This window comes from Monocercomonoides exilis (assembly GCF_001643675.1).
Source record: "Monocercomonoides exilis strain PA203 chromosome Unknown scaffold11-1913109, whole genome shotgun sequence".
Lineage (NCBI taxonomy): Eukaryota > Preaxostyla > Oxymonadida > Polymastigidae > Monocercomonoides > Monocercomonoides exilis.
Window position 1 is genome coordinate 1,655,790 of NW_027150556.1, and position 15,984 is coordinate 1,671,773.

A 15,984-nucleotide genomic window follows, 5' to 3' on the forward strand; every position below is an offset into this window, starting at 1 on the left:
TATCTTAAGAAAAAAAGACTTTTTTGATTTGTTTTCTTTTTTCAATCATGTTTTCCGAAAACAAAGAAAACATCTCCGCATTCTTTCATCAATGTAAAACACTGTCTTCTGTTGATGTGTTGCAAATAGCGAGCATAAATCTACATGAATAAGAAGAGAAAGAATTGATTGATCAATTGATAACGGTTCAAAAATAAATAATTCTTTCAATATTCGAAAACTGAAACCAATGTCTATATATTGTTATTTTTAAATTACTTCGAAGCTTGCAAACGTAAACATTATTGAATGTTTTATGTATCAAATTGAAAGGATTTTTCAATTTCTTATATTTTGGGTTTATTTTTTAATAAAAAAACCGTTAGATCAATTTTATTTTTCTTTTCGTAATGGCTGAAAATATAAAACCATCGAAAACATCATCTCGAATCGATTGCAGATCAACTATTTGCATGAAGCCTGTTGATTTTTCTTTTTTAAATATAACTTCAGTTCACGGTTTGGTGAAAAACTTATTTGCAATTTTTCTTAAATATTTTATAAAACACTGGTACAATTTGAATTTCATTCCGCACAAACTATCTAATCAAATATCTGTAGATCTTCCAAAGGAAGAAGCCCGCTCTGGCGATGTTATTCTTCAAAAAGTTGAAAAAAAGCCGGAAACACCTCCACCAACAACTCAAGCAACTTCAAAACTTACAATGTCCACTCCGTTATCATTCCAAAAAAAAGCTCAAAGTTCGATGCAAATACAAGAAAAAGTATTTTCACTTTTGATAAAATTTTTGATATTTACAAATGATTTTTTTTTTTGAATAGAAGGAACCAGAAATAATTGAAATACGGAAATATCGAGCTACATCAATAAAACTGTCAAACAATAGCTTGAAAACTGCAGCCGGTTTAAAGGAAGCATTAGATGAAGTCTTAGTCCAAGGAAGTGATGAAGTTCTTGGACTTGACCTATCTTTCAATCAAATAAAGCATATCGAAAATGTTTTGCAATCTTTTATTTTATTTTCAAGCAAATATTTATAAATTTGTGCAATCTTCATAGGAACTACTGCTCTTTCCAAAGCTCCGTTCATTAAATCTTCAGTCGAATCTGATATATGATTGGAATGATATTGCTCAATTAAGAGACATACCCAACCTTAAAACGCTTGTTTTGTTCGGAAATCCCATTGATCAATTAAAGTATTACAGAATTCTAACAGTGGCTGCTCTTCCTCAATTGAAAACACTTGATTCAACACTAATTTCGCCCAGAGAAAGAGATCTTGCTTCAAGATGGTTTGAAATGCACAGATTGAAGCTGAAGACAGTAATGAAGGAAAGGCTTCCGTTTGCAGAGAAAGAGCGTGTCTTTGAAGATGATGATGACGAACCTGCGCCGTCCGACAAGGGAAAAATCGGAAGCTCTGCTGTGCCAAAAAAGAAGTGATAAAAATATTCACAAAGCTTTATTTCTCCCAATTCAGATATTTGCAATCAATCTTTCAATTCATCCGTTACCATTTCATAATAATTCTGTCTCATTTTCGCTTTCTCACGTTCGTTCTAACTTTAATAATTCACTTCATTTACTCAAAATGAATAATATTAGTTTATCAATCAACATGAGTATCCTTATACTTTCTGCGCATACAAAAAGCATTCAAAACCAAAAATAATTAGAAATTAAACATAAACATAAACAACATATATAAATATTGATGACATGTGAAGCAAGAGCTGCCTACCAATGAACCGTTTTGACAACTAGGCAGAACAGTTTATCATTGTTCATCGGCAGATAAAGATAATTCATCCATTTGCGTGGTTAGGGCGCAAGTAATTCCACACAGGAATCAGCCACTTCTCAACAAACTGTTTATCAAGCATAAAAATAGAATTATAAACAATATGAACATTGTGAGAAAAAATATATATATAAAAATAATTAAAAATAAAAAATTTTTTTTCTGAATTACGCTTTTTTCGAAAATTTCCACATACCTCATCATCTTCCAATCCGTATTTATTTCCGCTTTGCTTCCAATTTTCTTCCCTTTTCCGAATGCGCGCCATGACCGCCTCGTCGAATTCGAAGTCCGCAGTGCCAGTGTATCTCTCATTTATCACGTCGTCATCGTCTGGAAAGACCACATCGTCGTCTTCCACAGGAACGATCCACTTGCCAGCGATTGGGTCGAACACGGGGCGGTTGGGGGGGTTGTCGTGGCCGTCCTCAGAGTCGGTGTCTGGATTCGAGGCAAAGGCAGAAGACTCAGTGGACGAAGCGGGCGACGTGAGAGAAGACGTTGATTCGTTGTGCTCATCTTTGCTGCCGTCTTCCCACTCAGCCTCATCTTCCTCTGCCAAATGCGGAGGGATCTCTCCAAAGTGCTGACTCCAGCTGTTCATCAGCATCGCCTCTGCTTTCTCTTTCTCTCTCCTCCGACGAATGGCAGCAAAGTCAATCTCCACACCTGCAAACATGTCATCGTCGTCATCGTCGTCTTCTTCATCATCGAAGTTGTGCTCTTCTTCTTCTTCTTCTTCGACTTCTTCTGCTTCAAAATCATCATCGAACCCTTCCTCTGCAGACTCATTCATCGATTCATCAGACGAAGTTGCATTAGCATCACTTGCTTCTTCTGTTCTATTCCCATCATTCGCAGATGAAGTGGGAGCAGCCGAGATAGCAGAAACAGAAGCAGCAGAAGTGGAAGCAGAAGAAGTGGAAGAACCAATTTTGACACTATTCTTTCTTCTGAGCAGCGTATCCCCATTTCTTGCGGTGTCTGCCCCGCTTCCTGAACGAGGAGAGCATTCTTCGAGACTTCTGTTCGGACGAAGCGTCTCGTTCCCGTTCTGATTCCTCCGCAGCGTCTTCGCCCGCCTCATCGTCCCTGCGCGCTGTGTGTTGTATGTGCGCGCTGTTTCGCTGCCCGTGGTGCTTCTGTCCTTCTCCTGCCACGAACGCAGCGTATTCAGAATGACCTGCTTCGGCTGGTAGGACAGCGGGGCCTGCGGAAACAGCTCGCTCATATTGACATTCGGAATGAGGGAGTCTGGCGAGGAGACAGACGCAATCGACGCCACAGAATTTCTCCGCTCGGAGCCAAAAGGCGAGGCGAAGGAGGCAGGCTGTGCGGAGTGCAGGGTGGAAGTCTCCAGGCTATCTGCAGTCAGGTCAGAGGAGAGCTGGGAATCAGGCGAGGCAGAGAGAGATGCCAAGGAGATGGTTGTTCGTCGTGCCTGTGTGTTGTGCCAGGCGAGGTTGTGTCTGGAGGAAGGCGAAGGGCGCATCGTGCGGGGTGACATGGGAGAAGGCACATCGCGTGGAGAGAGAAGAGAGGAGATGTTGGCGAGGTTGGAAGAGGACTGGGAAGAGCGCTGGGCAAATGGGCTGTCTGACTCAAATGGAGACATCTGCGATTGAAGAGCACCAATCGAAGTGAATGGAGGAGATGCATGCGGATTCACCCTATTGGCTTCCTCTTCTTCCAATTTGTGTGAAAGAGAAGTATCGATATTTGCTCTTGAGCTGCTGTCATGTTCTCCATTACCATCTGAATACTCCTGCTCCTCATTGCCTGCCCTGTCGCTTCTGTCACTCTCAGCACTTTCTGTTTCATTCCCCAAAAGCATCGCTTTCAGCCTTCCCTTTGACGCAGCCGATGAACTTGCCTTCAGCGTCGCTGCTTTCCTCTCAAATGGATCAAATAGACTGCTTGAATGAGTGCCATTCCCACTCATATGCCCACCATCTGCTCCCCTCTTGATGGCATGCAGTGTCTTCGACTGCCTCCCAAACTCTTCGTCTGTCTGCTGGTCTGTCAGATCTGACCCACCAAACGACAGTTTCGACGCGTCGTCTCCTTCTCCCTGCTCACCTGACAAGCTCAGAATGTCTCTGTCGCTGCTGCGTGAGAAGGCAGCGCTGGAGACAGCCGAGTCGCGGCGAGCCGACAGAAACGAGGAAGAGGACGGGGTAGAAGGGCCAGAGGAGAACGAGGAAGGAGAAGGGATGGTGGAGAGCGAGGAGGCAGAGGAGGCATCGAACATGGCCCACGAGGGAGGCACATGAGACGACGGGACAGACAGCAGTGTGGTCTGGCGGCGATGGTATGGAGAGAGTGCTGCTGCAGACGCCGCAGCTGATTTGGACTCTGTCGCATTCACCAGACAGCTGTTTGCGCGTGTCAGCGTCCTCTCCCCTATTCGAGTGTCACCTTCAATCACAATCCTCCCTCTCGACAGTGTTGACTGCATCGTCTGCATTGATTGAGAAGAGCTGTCTGACTCATCTCCACTTCCGCCACCAAATGAAGACGGCACAGGTGTTGCTCCTTCACTTGCCAGAGGAGAACACACAGCAACTGACCCTCTTTTCAGACGCTCTGGTATCTTCAGCGGCTCATTCGCTGGGCCGAAAAATCCGTCGTCGTCATCGTCACTCGAAAACTCGTCATCAGGGATTTCTTCAATCACTTCGCTTTCTCCATTCATTTGTTGTTGATTCTGTTGTTGATGAGATTGCTGCATTGAAAGCACACCACCGCTCATCTTTGCATCAGCCGCACATTCGCTTTCTCTCCTCTCCTTCTTCTGCTCTTTCTCCACAAACTTCGCAAGAAACGGAAAGGATGCCAGCACATCACACGAAGTGGGCGAAATGAACGAGTCCTGTGGCTGCACACCATTCACTGACCTCCTGTCGCTGCTGAGTGCTCCTTCCTGTTGAACAGACAGATGCTCTCCTTCTGAAGCAGATTGCATGCTGTTCAGGATGCTCTGCCCTTGCGATGCAGACGAAGGAGATGTCGTGAGTGGCTTAGCTGCTGTGAATTGATCCCTGCCATCTTCAAAGGCTGCATCGTATCTCCTCCTCTCCTTCGGCGTGTGGTCTCTGTCTGTGAAGGGCCCAGCCTCCATCAGCTGCATCTGCTGCTGTTGGGGCGACTGAGGAAGCACAGCGGTGTTGTGGCTGCGCTCAAGCCGCTCGTATCTTTCACTCAAATCACCGCTGCCTCTACTGTCTCTGTCCATCCACTCCTTCCACTCTCTCCTCTCCACCCACTCCTCTTCCCCTCTCGAAGTGAGTGCCCCGCTGCCCAGTGGCCTCATCCCAGGCGTCAACGTCATCGACCGCAGGGTGTTGGAGGTGTGCTGCCTCGCAATTAGCACTTTTCCTCTCTTCCAAATCTGCCCAGCGGCAACAGGCGCTCTCAACGTGCTGGCGCCGGAGGTGAAGGAAAGAGGAGGGCAGGCTGTGTCTGGCTTGAGGGGAGAAGGCTGAAGAGAGGAAGGAAGGGAAGGTGAGTGGATTTTGGAGTGGAAGTTAGGGGTGGATGTTTGAGGGGAGAGGAGGGTGAGTGAAGAGGTGGAGGAGGAAGGGACAAGAGATGAGCAGCAGAAAGATGAGGAGGAAGGCGATGTGCTGATGAGAGAGGCGAATGTGGGAGGAGCAGAGGGAGAAACAGGTTGTGATTGAGAAGGAGATTGAGTCAAAGAAGAAGTGTTGGAGGAAGAAGGCGATGTGAATGGATGAGGCTTGAGTGTCTGAGGGGAGTGGTGAGTGGACTGAGGCGGCTGGGCAGTTGGGGTGGTGTTGAGGGTGAGGTGGAGAGGGAGAAGAGGAGAGGCAGTGGAGGAGAGGGAAGAAGGGCTCTTTTGGGGTGAAGGGAGCAGTTTGTATGGAGACTGAGGTGAAAGGAATGAGGAGGAGGAGGAGGAAGAAGAGGAAGAAGAAAATGGAGAAGAAAAAGGGGAAGAAGAAGGGGTATTTGTGGATGAGGTGGAAGGAAGAATTTTGCCGCCAGAACCAAATTGGATGCAGCCAGATGCAATCATGTCGGGTGTGATGAGCATTCCGGCGCTCCTTTTCGGTTTTGGCTTTGAAGAAGAAGAAGAAGAAGAAGAAGAAGAAGTGGAAGTAGTAGTAGCAGTAGAAGAGGAGGAGGAAGAAGACTTTTTCTTGTTTGAAATGCTGTTTGAAAGGTTTTTGATGTTATTTGATTTGATATCAGAATCTTGTTTTGATCTTATTTTGTCTGATTCTTTTTGGCTTTTCTCTTTCTCTCTCTTCTCATCCGCCACATCGAACAAGTCATCGTCTTCTTCTTCTTCTTCATCGTCTTTTTCAATGAAACGGGATAAGCTGTTCATCATTTGTGGAGTTAAAGCACCATTTTTGTTTGTTTGAGAAATATTAACATTTCCCTCTTTCTTCTGTTGATTCTCCAAAGAAGTTGTCTGCTTTGCTGAAGAAGCATTAAATTCACTGGAATTCTTTAACCTCTCTTTTTCTTCGCTTTTTTCAAATGGATCCTTTTCATCATCATCATCATCATCATCGCTGTCATTCTCAATGAACTTTGATAAATCAATAGCTGGTACTTTATTTTGTCTATTTTGTTTTGAATCATTTGTCTTTTGCTGTTCATCTGCTTTTTTCTCACCTAAACTTTTGCTGCTGTCACTTCCATCGCCAAAGAAGGAGTCATCATCATCGTCATCGTCATCGCTGTCTTTCTCAATGAATCGAGATAAATCTGGAGTGACTGGTTGTTTTGAAGAAGAAGAAGAAAAAGAAGAAGTTGATGATGATGAAGTTGAAGTTGAAGGCAATACATTAATTGCTTCTGTTTTTCCTTTTCCTTTCCTCCCTTCTCTTCCCCCATCTCCTTCTTCTTCTCCTCCTCCTCCTTCCCCACCCAATTCTATCTTCCTCATTCCATTCTGCTTGTTTTGACTGCCGTTCAGCTGCATCCTCTGCACCGACTGTGACATCGCTGAGCACTGCAGATTGAGCAAAGGCACTCGATGCGACGTTAACGACGGGCTCTTCGCAGCCAGCAGCGGAGAAGACGACTTGCTGCTGTCAGATCCCTTCTCTTTCCCGCTCAGCAGTCCATTTTTCATTGGAAAAGAAGGAAATTGTGCTTTGCTTTGGGTCTTTCTGTCGCTTCTTCCGCTTCTGTCGCTTGTTGAGTCAAATGAGAAGTCGTCGTCATCATCCACATCGTCGTTATCTTCCTCTTCTTCGCTGTCCTTTTCAATAAACTTCGAAAGATCCACCTTGGCAGCTGCTTCTTGTGGAGCTTTATGTTCTTTCCCTTCAAAAGTATCAAGTTTTCCTTTTTTGGATTCAGCTGCAGAATTTTCAATTGTCTTAAAATTCAGTTTGAGCGGAGGAACAACAGGTGATTTTGATGAGGATTTCACCGAAGTTCCTTCTTCTTCTGTGCTTTTCTTTTTCGGATTGAATGGCGGGATGACAAGTCTCCCCAGATCCACTTTGACAGACGGCTTAGGCTTCCCCTTCAGACTCTTCGGAGAAGAAAGAGAAGACAAAGAAGACGGATCTTCGGTCTGTTCTGATACTGATGCTTCTGCTGATGATGATGATGCTGTTGTTGTGGTTGTAGATGTTGATTGTGGTTGGACTGTGAAAGAGCTACCATGTTCGAGTGGGTTTAGCATAGTACGCATGAAGGGCTTTGGCGTGGTGACTTGTGAAGGGTGAAGGTTGAGACGAGGAATATTTGGATGGGCGATGGGCGAGCTCTTAGCTGAGACTGTGTTTGTGGCTTCTGTGTGAGTGCTGTCTGAAGAACAGGAGAAAGATAAACGTGATTCTGTTACTGTTGTTGTTGTTGACGATGATTCAATTTTTGGTGTTGACTCTTCTGACAAAGTTGAATGCAGAAATGGATCAGCTGAAGCAGAAGGGCTGGCATAAGCAGCTGCAAATTGAGAAGGATAAACAGCTGATGGAGTTGAAGCTTTATTTGAAGCGGATTCATCACCACTGACTTTAAATGGAGAAAGACTTCGCTGTTTTTGTTGTTCTTCAACACGGTCAATCGAATTTGTTCCTATTCTGTTTGATCTCGTGTTTTCTTTTCTCTCACCAGAAGATTGTTGCAAATGCAAAGCTTGAACAGATGGCGAAGATTCTTTGCTTGCCGGCTGTTGAGACTTTTTTGAAACGTGTGATGCACCAAAGGCAATCCGAATTATTTTTTGCTGCGAGGGTGCTAATGGCGATGAAGAAGGTTGAGGATTTCCTTGAGGAATAAATCGATCAAATGGCGAGCTTGTCAAGGGTGATGTTGCTCGAATAGGAGGAGGAGATGGAGCACTTGGAAAATGTTCCCCGTCAGCAGAATCTCTTGTGATATGACGTATAAAACGAGTTCGAAGATCCAAAGGAATCTCTGAATAAAATTTGAATCGATTTTACGAAATTTTCTTTCAACGATGAAAAAACAAAGCAAACCAGAAGATACTGTTGACCTTATGGAATCCATTGACATGCAATCAACAATTGCTAGAAAAAGAGACATAACTTATCGAATAAAAAAATGATGCAACAAACTTGCTGTTATTGGTATTGAAAAAGTCTGTTTTTGAGTCCTGATACGAAGATGCGTCGTTAACTTCGAAGGCAGAAAAGCATATAGCAATATTTCAAGCGTTGTTATAGGAGCTATTGTTGGCTAAAATTTGTGTAAAAACAATGAAAAAAAATCTATATTATACCTCTTTTATTTCAATAGACCGATGACTGCAAGGAAAAACTTCAACATAAGGGGTTTCAAGTGCTCCAGGTCTCATGGCAAGGAGTAAGGAAATGGAATACAAGCTTCCTTTCTGCAAAACTCCAAAATCAAGAGATTCCGGATATGACACCAATCCACCATCTTGAGTTTTCGGGAGGAGGCGTGAATATTTCCTCCAAGTTTCTTTTCTCTCCATTTTGCACTGAAGTTGAACAATGTCTTGGTTGCGGCTATTTAAACACTTGTTTAATTTTCATAAATTGTCCCTTATTAAAATTATTTGGATGAAATAAAAAGTGAATTGTTCAAAATAAAATAGTATTTGCCATAGAAAAAAATGAAACGCTCTTTTTGAATCGGAACAAGACTTTTTTCTTAATGAAACCAATATTAAAATACAGAAACTCTAAAAATGGTTTTATATTTAATTGGCTTAGGACTTGGAGATGCAAAAGATATTACTGTTCGTGGATTAGAAATTGTAAAGCGTGCTCACAAAGTTTATCTTGAGAGCTACACGTCTATACTGCAGGATACACGTAAAGAAATGGTGTGATTTTTGAGAAATGCTTGAATTAAATTGAGTGATTCATCAAAAAATATAGGAAGAACTATATGGAAGAGAAGTGATAGAAGCAGATAGACTGTTTATCGAACAGGTAAAACTTCTTTTATGTGAAAATATGAAATAAATATTCATTATGCGCAATGTAGAAATGTGAAGCAATGCTCGACGAAGCTTTAACACATGAAATTGCTGTTCTTGTTGTTGGAGACGTGTTTTGGTTTGCATACTTCTTTTTACAAACAAATATTTTAATATTTCAAAAATTGGAATAAAAGTGCAACCACTCATTGTGATCTTAACATTAGAGCTATCCAAAAAAATGTCCAAGTCGTATCAATACACAATGCAGGTATTATGACCGCAGTTGGATGCTGTGGATTATCCCTGTATAATTTTGGCTTGACCGTAAGCATTCCATTTTTCACAGGTTTGTTAACTGATTGCATATTTGCAAGTTTGACTTAATGTGCACGTGTTTTTTCATTCATGAAAAAGAAAAATGGAGACCTTATAGCTTTTATGAGCGTATGAAAACAAATATGGCTGCTGGGATGCACACACTTTGCCTTCTTGGTATGAAAAATGTGAACTTAAAATTATAATGATAAATTATTTGAATTGATTCTCCAATAGATATAAAAGTTAAAGAACAGTCGATGGAAAATCTTATTAAGTTTGATATATTTGAGTCAATTTCAATGGGTTGATTTTTGTCTTTTAGAGGTCGATTGATTTTTGAGCCACCACGTTTTATGACTGTGAATCAAGCAATTCAGCAGTTGTTATCTTTGGAAGAAGAGAAAAAAATGGACGGTATAAAATTATAATTGTTTTGAAAAGCTTGCTTTTGAAAACATTCATTTTATCTTTTACAATAGTTTTCCATCCTTCAACATTCTGCATTGGACTTGCTCGTGTAGGATGCCCCACTCAGCGCATCGTTGCCGGAAAGGCATCTGATCTTCTCCGTGTTGATTTTGGCGGTCCACTCCATTCGCTTATTGTGCCATGCTTGAAAACTGTCACTGAGGAAGAAAATATCATGATTCAACACTTTGCTGTTAAGGAATCTGATCTTGTTCTTGAAAAGGAAGAAGATAAAAAAGAGGACGATTAAACTCAGATAATATCAAATTCTTTATATTTTTTATACGTATTTAACAAACTTCACATTTCCTGAATTTGATTCATTTCAAAAAAGTGTTATTCAATTTCAACAATTGAATTTTAGATTTTTCAAAATTCAAATATTTATAAATTTTAATAACAAGGCTCGAACACGGACAACTACAATTTTTAATCAACAATCTGTACAAAAAATATCAGCAGAAATTGTAGAGAATTTCATTTCCACACGATCAAAGATGTTCTGCTTCTTGATCAGAATGCAAAAATGATGTGCAAAAAAATACTTAAATTTACCAGATGGTGGATGGACGCTTGGCCTTGAAGACAGTTCTGTAGTCGCGTGTTGTTGGTCTTCTCTTTCTGTGGAGAAGAGGGAATTTCAAGTCAGGATTCTGTTTTTATTTATTTTTTAAAAATTGCAAAACAATTGCAAATAGAAATAAAAACATAAAGTTTGCACAAAAATAAAATGATCATACGTGGAAGGCCTTAACATTGGCACGTCTGCAAGATTTGCTTGGAAGACGAACAACAGAGATGATATGAATACCAGTCTTCTGGGCAGCGTGACGTGATGCCATTTCGTTGTCTGAAATTATGAAAATAAAATACAACAACACAGTAATAAAAACGATGATCATAATTATTTTTGCATACACATCTGCTGCACGGCTCCACATTGAGTAACATCTCTGTATTCCTTGTACACATTGTGAATACCTGTACGACTTTCGAATCTCAAAAGAATTCCAAAGTTTTTCACTTGGAGTGGTCTTTTCTCAACAATCTATGAAAAGATTATTTTTTAAAAATTAATGAAAAGAAATAAAAGAAAAAAAACCTGCTTGATCCTCAGAATCTGGCAGTTTGATTTCTTTGTCTTTTGAAGACGGGTCATGTAGTAGTTGTACTTTGATCGTGCAACAACTGCATTCTGTGCAAAGATTTTCATCTTGTACAACTTTGGCTTTTGTATCCTTGAGTTTGGATAATGTCTCCCAATAATTTCGTATTGTCTCAGCTATAGATTTTATATTGAAATATAAAAATATTAAGTTAGAATTTCATAACACCTTTTAAATTTTGAGAAATCACACCATCTTTTTTGGAGCACTCTGATCTGCTGGCCACTGTGGGAATATGTTTGTGAAACATTAGTGGGAAGATCATGATTTTCTTTGTTTTATCAAATTAAATAACTTTTGTTATTAATGTAGAAGTGGTTAAAAAAGAAGTCAAATTATAAAAAAAAATATCAACAATTCATTTTTTTTTCATGCGTCGCCATACCTTTCTCTGAGTCTTTGAAGTCTTTCCATCCTTTCTTTTTCTTCTCTTGAAATCGATGAAATGCCCCTATTATTTCTCTCTTCCCTTTCCTCTCTTTCTTCTTCCTCAGCCTTTCGCTTTGTTTTTCTTTCCTCTATTCTCTCATGTCGCTTGCCTCTGATATCCAACACAACCTCCTTTGTTCCTCTTCTCCTCTCCTTTTCCCTCTCCCACTCTTCCTCTCTCCTCCTCTTCCTCTCCATCTCTTCCTTCTGCTGCTGCGCAATCGCCTCTTTCATCTCCTTTTCCAGCCGAATCCGCTCGGCCAGAATGGCCAAAGCAGACCGTGTCGCTTCGTCTTCGTCTTCTTCTCCTTCTCCTTCTTCATTCTCTTCCTCTCCTCTATTAACACTGCCTTCTGTTGTTGATATTTTCTCCTTTGATATTTCTCCTGCTTCTTTTTCCTCTTTGCTCTTCTTCGCTTTTTCTTCTGCTATTTCACCTGGCTCCGTCTCATTCTCTTTCCTATGAGAATCTCTTCTCTCTTTCCCTTCTCTCTTTCCTTCCTCTTCCTTCCTTTCTTTTCTTCCCTCTTCTTCCTCTTCATCTTCATAACGAGGCTTCTTCCTAATCGGAGAAACAGAATCTTTGCTGCTTCTGCTTCTACTCCGACTTTTACTTCTGCTTTTTCTTCTGCTGTGTCTGGATTCTCTATCTCTTCTTTCTCTATCTCTCTCTCTATCTCTGTCTCTATCTCTATCTTTCCCACTCCTCTTTTCCATTCGACTTCTGCTTCTGCTTCTACTTGGCGTTCTGTCTCTTCTTCCACTCCGATGATGTCGATGACGATATCTTTCTTCTTCATCTTCATCCATTTTCTTCTCCTTCTCCTTCTCCTCCTCCTCCTCCTCATCATCATCATAATGTCTTCTTCTCTCTCTCATCTTCCTTCTTCTTTCTCTCTCATACGATTCTTCCTCATCTGACTGATGCTCTTTAGCTGTTCTTCTCTTTCTGCTTCTACTTCTACTCAGACTTCTGCTTCTGCTTCTGCTTCTGCTTCTGCTTCTCTTTCTGTGTCTGTCTTCTCTTCTTCGATGTGAATGCCCTCTTCTTTCATCACTTGGCGATCTGCTGTCTTCTTCTCTATCTCTTCTTCTACTTCTGCTTCTGCTTCTTCTGCTTCTTCTACCACTACTGCTGCTGCTGCTTCTATTTTCCTTCCTTTTTTCATCTTCTTCTCTGTTTGAAGGAGATTCGCTTCTTTCTCTGTCACTTTCGCTGTCACTTTCATTTTCAGCTCTGCCTGCTTTGCTCTGCCCATCGCTTGGAGTCTATAAATAGATTGAGATTAATAGAAGGTGTATTGAGAAAAAAGAAAGGGAGAAGAAAGAAGAAAGGAAAGAAGGAAGAATAAGACAAGGAAGAAAGGCATATCAAGAGATCATATATACATATTGACATAAATATGGCAAATTGTAACATAATGATAAAAGAGAAAGAGATAAAAGAATACAAAACATTGTTCAGAGTATGTATTTATTTATGTATTTGAATGAGTGTTTGTGTTTGTGTTTGTGTGTGTGTGTTTGAGAGGGAGGAGCCACATAAAATTGGAATAACACCAAAATGCAGCAGATGAAGACAGTTCATTCAAAGCAGTTACCAAACAGAGGAAGATTGTGTCATTATATCCATTCAACGAAAAGATAAGTGCGGAAATAATATTGTGTGTTTTCATAATATAATAAAATAAGGATGAAAGAGAAAGAAAGAAAGAAAGAAAGAAAGAAAGAGAGAGAGAGAGAGAGAGAGAGAGAGAGAGAGAAAGATACAAAAGAAAATTGAAAAAAATAAAAAAAAAAGATATAATTTAAACAAAAGCCAAAAAATGGCTCTAATAAAAAAACAAATTGAAATTATAATACCTTTTTGCTGAGTAAAACAGAGGACTTTATCCCAGCCAGTTCTAAACGCTCCATTTCTCGCTGTTCTCTTTCCTTTTTTTCTCTTGCTTCTTTGTCTGCCTTGGCTCGGTCACTGATTTATCAAAGTAATTATCATGTAATGAAGAATGAATAAATGCAGCACAAATGCAAAAACAATAAAAAAATAAAAAATAAAGTTAATCAAATATAACAATAAAAATCATAAAACTGTTAAATAAGATGCACACATTTTCCTAACAATTCTTCCTTCACGCTCTGCAATCTAAAAGCAACAATATTTTTGCGAATAATCAAATAAAGAATGATCAAATGAGGAATTACAAAGTTAATAATGAAAAAGAATTTTCAAAAATTTGCACACTTTGGTTTCAATATCTTTTTTAATGGACAACGGCAAGCGCTTGAAAAATATTTCCAAGTGACGATAATCCAATAAAAGATTTTTAACAAACTTACCAATTGAGCTAATCAAAGGACTATTAAAATTTGAATGTTTACCATAAAACACAAACGATTTCTTTCCTTCTCCTCGAGTACTTATCACAATTTCTTCTTCATCTTCCAAATATTGCTCCATCCATTTCCAAAGATCTTGAGGAGGCAACGCAACTCTTATATATAAAAAGCCTATCCCTCGAACAAACACCGGAGATTTTGGCTGGATCATTCCATGAAGTTGTCGAGTGGTAAGCCTCATGGTAAATAGCTTGTAAAGAAGTGTGAAAGCAGTACTTGGAACATTCACAAAATCTCTAACATACGGCTCAAGATTATGAACTTCGTTTTTTATTTCATCTAAAACTTCGTGATAAGTTTTAATTTCGCTTAAAAAAGGAAAACAAATTATTGAAGCGAAACAAAATTGTCTTGCATACTATAATTGTTTAAAGTACTCTGACCTCAAAATTGCATCAGAAAGCACCGAATCAAGATTGTAGTTGCTGTCAACTTGAATTGGTACTTCATCTTTTTTCTTCAAACGCTTTCCGTCTGCGTCAAAATCAGGCTCCAACTCTTCGTCTGCATCAATTACGGCCCCAGGCGTGTATGCGTTATCTGGAATACTTGTTGGAAAAGAAGGAATTGAAGTAGAAGAAAGAGGTGTAAATTGTGAGAGATTCGTTGAATATCCAACCGGCAATTGTCCAGTCGGGATCGTCTGCACGATTCCCGGAACAGGTAAAACTGCGGGTTGATACAAAGGAGGTGCTTGGCCAAGAAATGCCATGTGTTCCAATCACAACAACCTTGAGCGCAAACAATGGTCACTATGATCGATTCAAAGAATTGAGAAAAAAAAACGATTAAGGAAAAATTCACTTTCATTAATTTTTATGATTATTAAAAAGGAATAATTCTGCAAAGAAAAAGTGTGAAAAAAGATGTTTTTTAAAATACATTTGTCATTTAGTTATAGATTATTCCCTCCATTCTTTTGAAAAAAAATAGAGGATAAATTGTGAATGTGTTTGAAGTGGAGATGTGGTGTTCTGAAAGTGGAATCAAAAAAATAATCAGCAAAAATCTGAGAGTAATGTATTCAATATTTTATTGCAATACACTCAATTTTTTGCTGTTGTGTGAAGAATAAGAGAAATGTTTCCATATTTGACCATTTACCTTCCACCTCTTCCGCCTCTTCCGCCTCTTGTTTGCCGCACTTTTAAATAATAATTATAACAATAACATCACAGCGTTAGCAATGAAAAAATAAAAAATAACAAACTCCTTTCTTGGCTTGCTTGGGTGCGACCAACTCCCATTCCAATTCCTTTTGTTTTCTTTCTTGATGGATCAAGATTCTTTTAGTAAAATAAAATTAACTCTTTAAATATAACGGAATTTAAGTTTGCAAAACCTTAAACATTGGAGCATTCTGTAGCATTGATGGCATGATGAAAAATCGAATTTGTGATCCGCGAACATAAACCTATATTATTCACGATAAACTGATAATTCACAAAAAAATCGTTGAGCAAACATTTTCTAATCTATTAGCTGAACCGTCTCTTTGAATGAGAAATACGTTTTCAAGTCTACAGTTGAAGTTGTCTTCTGCTTCAATTAATTTTCCTCTGAGTCAATAAATAATCAAATTAATATAAAAACATCCAAGATACGAATTCTCAAACTTATATGTTTCATGAGTTTTCAATTCTATTGTTACAATATGTCCTTCTGCTTCGTGAAGAAGCTTTATTGGAATTCCAATTGACATTAAAATGGCTTATGGTATAAATAAATTTTATAATTATCATAAGATCATTAATTTAAAAAAATTTTATTTTAAAGAGTAAAGAGCGATTAAAAGTGAAAGATACAAGTTTCATTAGCTTTATATAAATGTATGAGGGAAAATAAAATTTATTTAAACTTTTATCAAATCTTGGTTATTTTTTATAATTCCTTTTTATTAATTGTATTTATTTTTTGATTTATTGAGAAATATTTCCAAAAGACCAATGGAGCCTAAATTACAGCACATTGAAGCGAATGATTTGGATAATATATA

At 39.4% G+C, this 15,984-nt stretch overlaps 8 protein-coding genes across 8 annotated transcripts; 2 read left to right on the forward strand and 6 right to left on the reverse strand.

The window, feature by feature from the left end:
- Positions 1 to 363: 363 nt before the first annotated feature.
- On the forward strand, positions 364 to 1,626 carry MONOS_264 (putative Leucine-rich repeat-containing protein). The gene is made up of 4 exons (XM_067872572.1): positions 364 to 498; positions 601 to 764; positions 823 to 999; positions 1,061 to 1,626. The coding sequence occupies exons 1-4, from the start codon at positions 390 to 392 to the stop codon at positions 1,445 to 1,447; spliced, it is 837 nt and encodes a 278-aa protein (XP_067731739.1). The 5' UTR covers positions 364 to 389; the 3' UTR covers positions 1,448 to 1,626.
- Positions 1,610 to 8,342, reverse strand: MONOS_263 (uncharacterized protein; the record flags this gene model as incomplete). The annotated part of the gene is made up of 3 exons (XM_067872561.1): positions 1,610 to 1,872; positions 2,002 to 8,213; positions 8,276 to 8,342. The coding sequence occupies 3 exons, from the start codon at positions 8,340 to 8,342 to the stop codon at positions 1,810 to 1,812; spliced, it is 6,342 nt and encodes a 2,113-aa protein (XP_067731740.1). The 3' UTR covers positions 1,610 to 1,809.
- Positions 8,343 to 8,957: 615 nt separating this feature from the next.
- Positions 8,958 to 10,368, forward strand: MONOS_262 (diphthine synthase). Its single transcript, XM_067872551.1, has 8 exons — positions 8,958 to 9,108; positions 9,164 to 9,217; positions 9,273 to 9,343; positions 9,402 to 9,553; positions 9,622 to 9,699; positions 9,760 to 9,799; positions 9,848 to 9,939; positions 10,005 to 10,368. The coding sequence occupies exons 1-8, from the start codon at positions 8,971 to 8,973 to the stop codon at positions 10,241 to 10,243; spliced, it is 864 nt and encodes a 287-aa protein (XP_067731741.1). The 5' UTR covers positions 8,958 to 8,970; the 3' UTR covers positions 10,244 to 10,368.
- On the reverse strand, positions 10,333 to 11,384 carry MONOS_261 (putative 60S ribosomal protein L18a-2). The gene is made up of 5 exons (XM_067872540.1): positions 11,352 to 11,384; positions 11,096 to 11,275; positions 10,912 to 11,041; positions 10,734 to 10,843; positions 10,333 to 10,646 (listed from the first exon to the last, which is right to left on the reverse strand). The coding sequence occupies exons 1-5, from the start codon at positions 11,352 to 11,354 to the stop codon at positions 10,545 to 10,547; spliced, it is 525 nt and encodes a 174-aa protein (XP_067731742.1). The 5' UTR covers positions 11,355 to 11,384; the 3' UTR covers positions 10,333 to 10,544.
- Positions 11,385 to 11,528: 144 nt separating this feature from the next.
- On the reverse strand, positions 11,529 to 12,467 carry MONOS_260 (uncharacterized protein; the record flags this gene model as incomplete). Its single annotated transcript, XM_067872529.1, has 1 exon — positions 11,529 to 12,467. The coding sequence occupies one exon, from the start codon at positions 12,465 to 12,467 to the stop codon at positions 11,529 to 11,531; it is 939 nt and encodes a 312-aa protein (XP_067731743.1).
- An 86-nt stretch (positions 12,468 to 12,553) lies between these two features.
- Positions 12,554 to 12,847, reverse strand: MONOS_259 (uncharacterized protein; the record flags this gene model as incomplete). Its single annotated transcript, XM_067872517.1, has 1 exon — positions 12,554 to 12,847. One exon carries the CDS (start codon positions 12,845 to 12,847, stop codon positions 12,554 to 12,556), a length of 294 nt encoding a protein of 97 aa, XP_067731744.1.
- A 549-nt stretch (positions 12,848 to 13,396) lies between these two features.
- Positions 13,397 to 14,733, reverse strand: MONOS_258 (pre-mRNA-splicing factor 38B; the record flags this gene model as incomplete). Its single annotated transcript, XM_067872506.1, has 6 exons — positions 14,348 to 14,733; positions 13,985 to 14,296; positions 13,834 to 13,948; positions 13,700 to 13,734; positions 13,452 to 13,563; positions 13,397 to 13,420 (listed from the first exon to the last, which is right to left on the reverse strand). Exons 1-6 carry the CDS (start codon positions 14,698 to 14,700, stop codon positions 13,397 to 13,399), a joined length of 951 nt encoding a protein of 316 aa, XP_067731745.1. The 5' UTR covers positions 14,701 to 14,733.
- A 125-nt stretch (positions 14,734 to 14,858) lies between these two features.
- MONOS_257 (small nuclear ribonucleoprotein D3) lies at positions 14,859 to 15,701 on the reverse strand. Its single transcript, XM_067872495.1, has 5 exons — positions 15,605 to 15,701; positions 15,454 to 15,547; positions 15,331 to 15,402; positions 15,199 to 15,274; positions 14,859 to 15,132 (listed from the first exon to the last, which is right to left on the reverse strand). The coding sequence occupies exons 1-5, from the start codon at positions 15,688 to 15,690 to the stop codon at positions 15,089 to 15,091; spliced, it is 372 nt and encodes a 123-aa protein (XP_067731746.1). The 5' UTR covers positions 15,691 to 15,701; the 3' UTR covers positions 14,859 to 15,088.
- Between the last annotated feature and the right edge of the window lie 283 nt (positions 15,702 to 15,984).

Coding starts and splice junctions, on each gene's coding strand:
- MONOS_262 (XM_067872551.1), top strand. CDS start 8,971: ATGGTTTTATATTTAATTGGCTTAGGACTTGGAGATGCAAAAGATATT. Junction 9,344..9,401: donor GTTGTTGGAGACGTGTTTTG/GTTTGCATACTT, acceptor TTGGAATAAAAG/TGCAACCACTCATTGTGATC. Junction 9,940..10,004: donor AGAAGAGAAAAAAATGGACG/GTATAAAATTAT, acceptor CTTTTACAATAG/TTTTCCATCCTTCAACATTC.
- MONOS_264 (XM_067872572.1), top strand. CDS start 390: ATGGCTGAAAATATAAAACCATCGAAAACATCATCTCGAATCGATTGC. Junction 499..600: donor AAATATAACTTCAGTTCACG/GTTTGGTGAAAA, acceptor AAATATCTGTAG/ATCTTCCAAAGGAAGAAGCC. Junction 1,000..1,060: donor AAATAAAGCATATCGAAAAT/GTTTTGCAATCT, acceptor CAATCTTCATAG/GAACTACTGCTCTTTCCAAA.
- MONOS_261 (XM_067872540.1), bottom strand. Junction 11,042..11,095: donor AGATTCTGAGGATCAAGCAG/GTTTTTTTTCTT, acceptor ATCTTTTCATAG/ATTGTTGAGAAAAGACCACT. Junction 10,647..10,733: donor CCAATGTTAAGGCCTTCCAC/GTATGATCATTT, acceptor AAATAAAAACAG/AATCCTGACTTGAAATTCCC.
- MONOS_257 (XM_067872495.1), bottom strand. CDS start 15,690: ATGTCAATTGGAATTCCAATAAAGCTTCTTCACGAAGCAGAAGGACAT. Junction 15,403..15,453: donor CAGCTAATAGATTAGAAAAT/GTTTGCTCAACG, acceptor TGAATAATATAG/GTTTATGTTCGCGGATCACA. Junction 15,133..15,198: donor CCAAGCAAGCCAAGAAAGGA/GTTTGTTATTTT, acceptor ATTATTTAAAAG/TGCGGCAAACAAGAGGCGGA.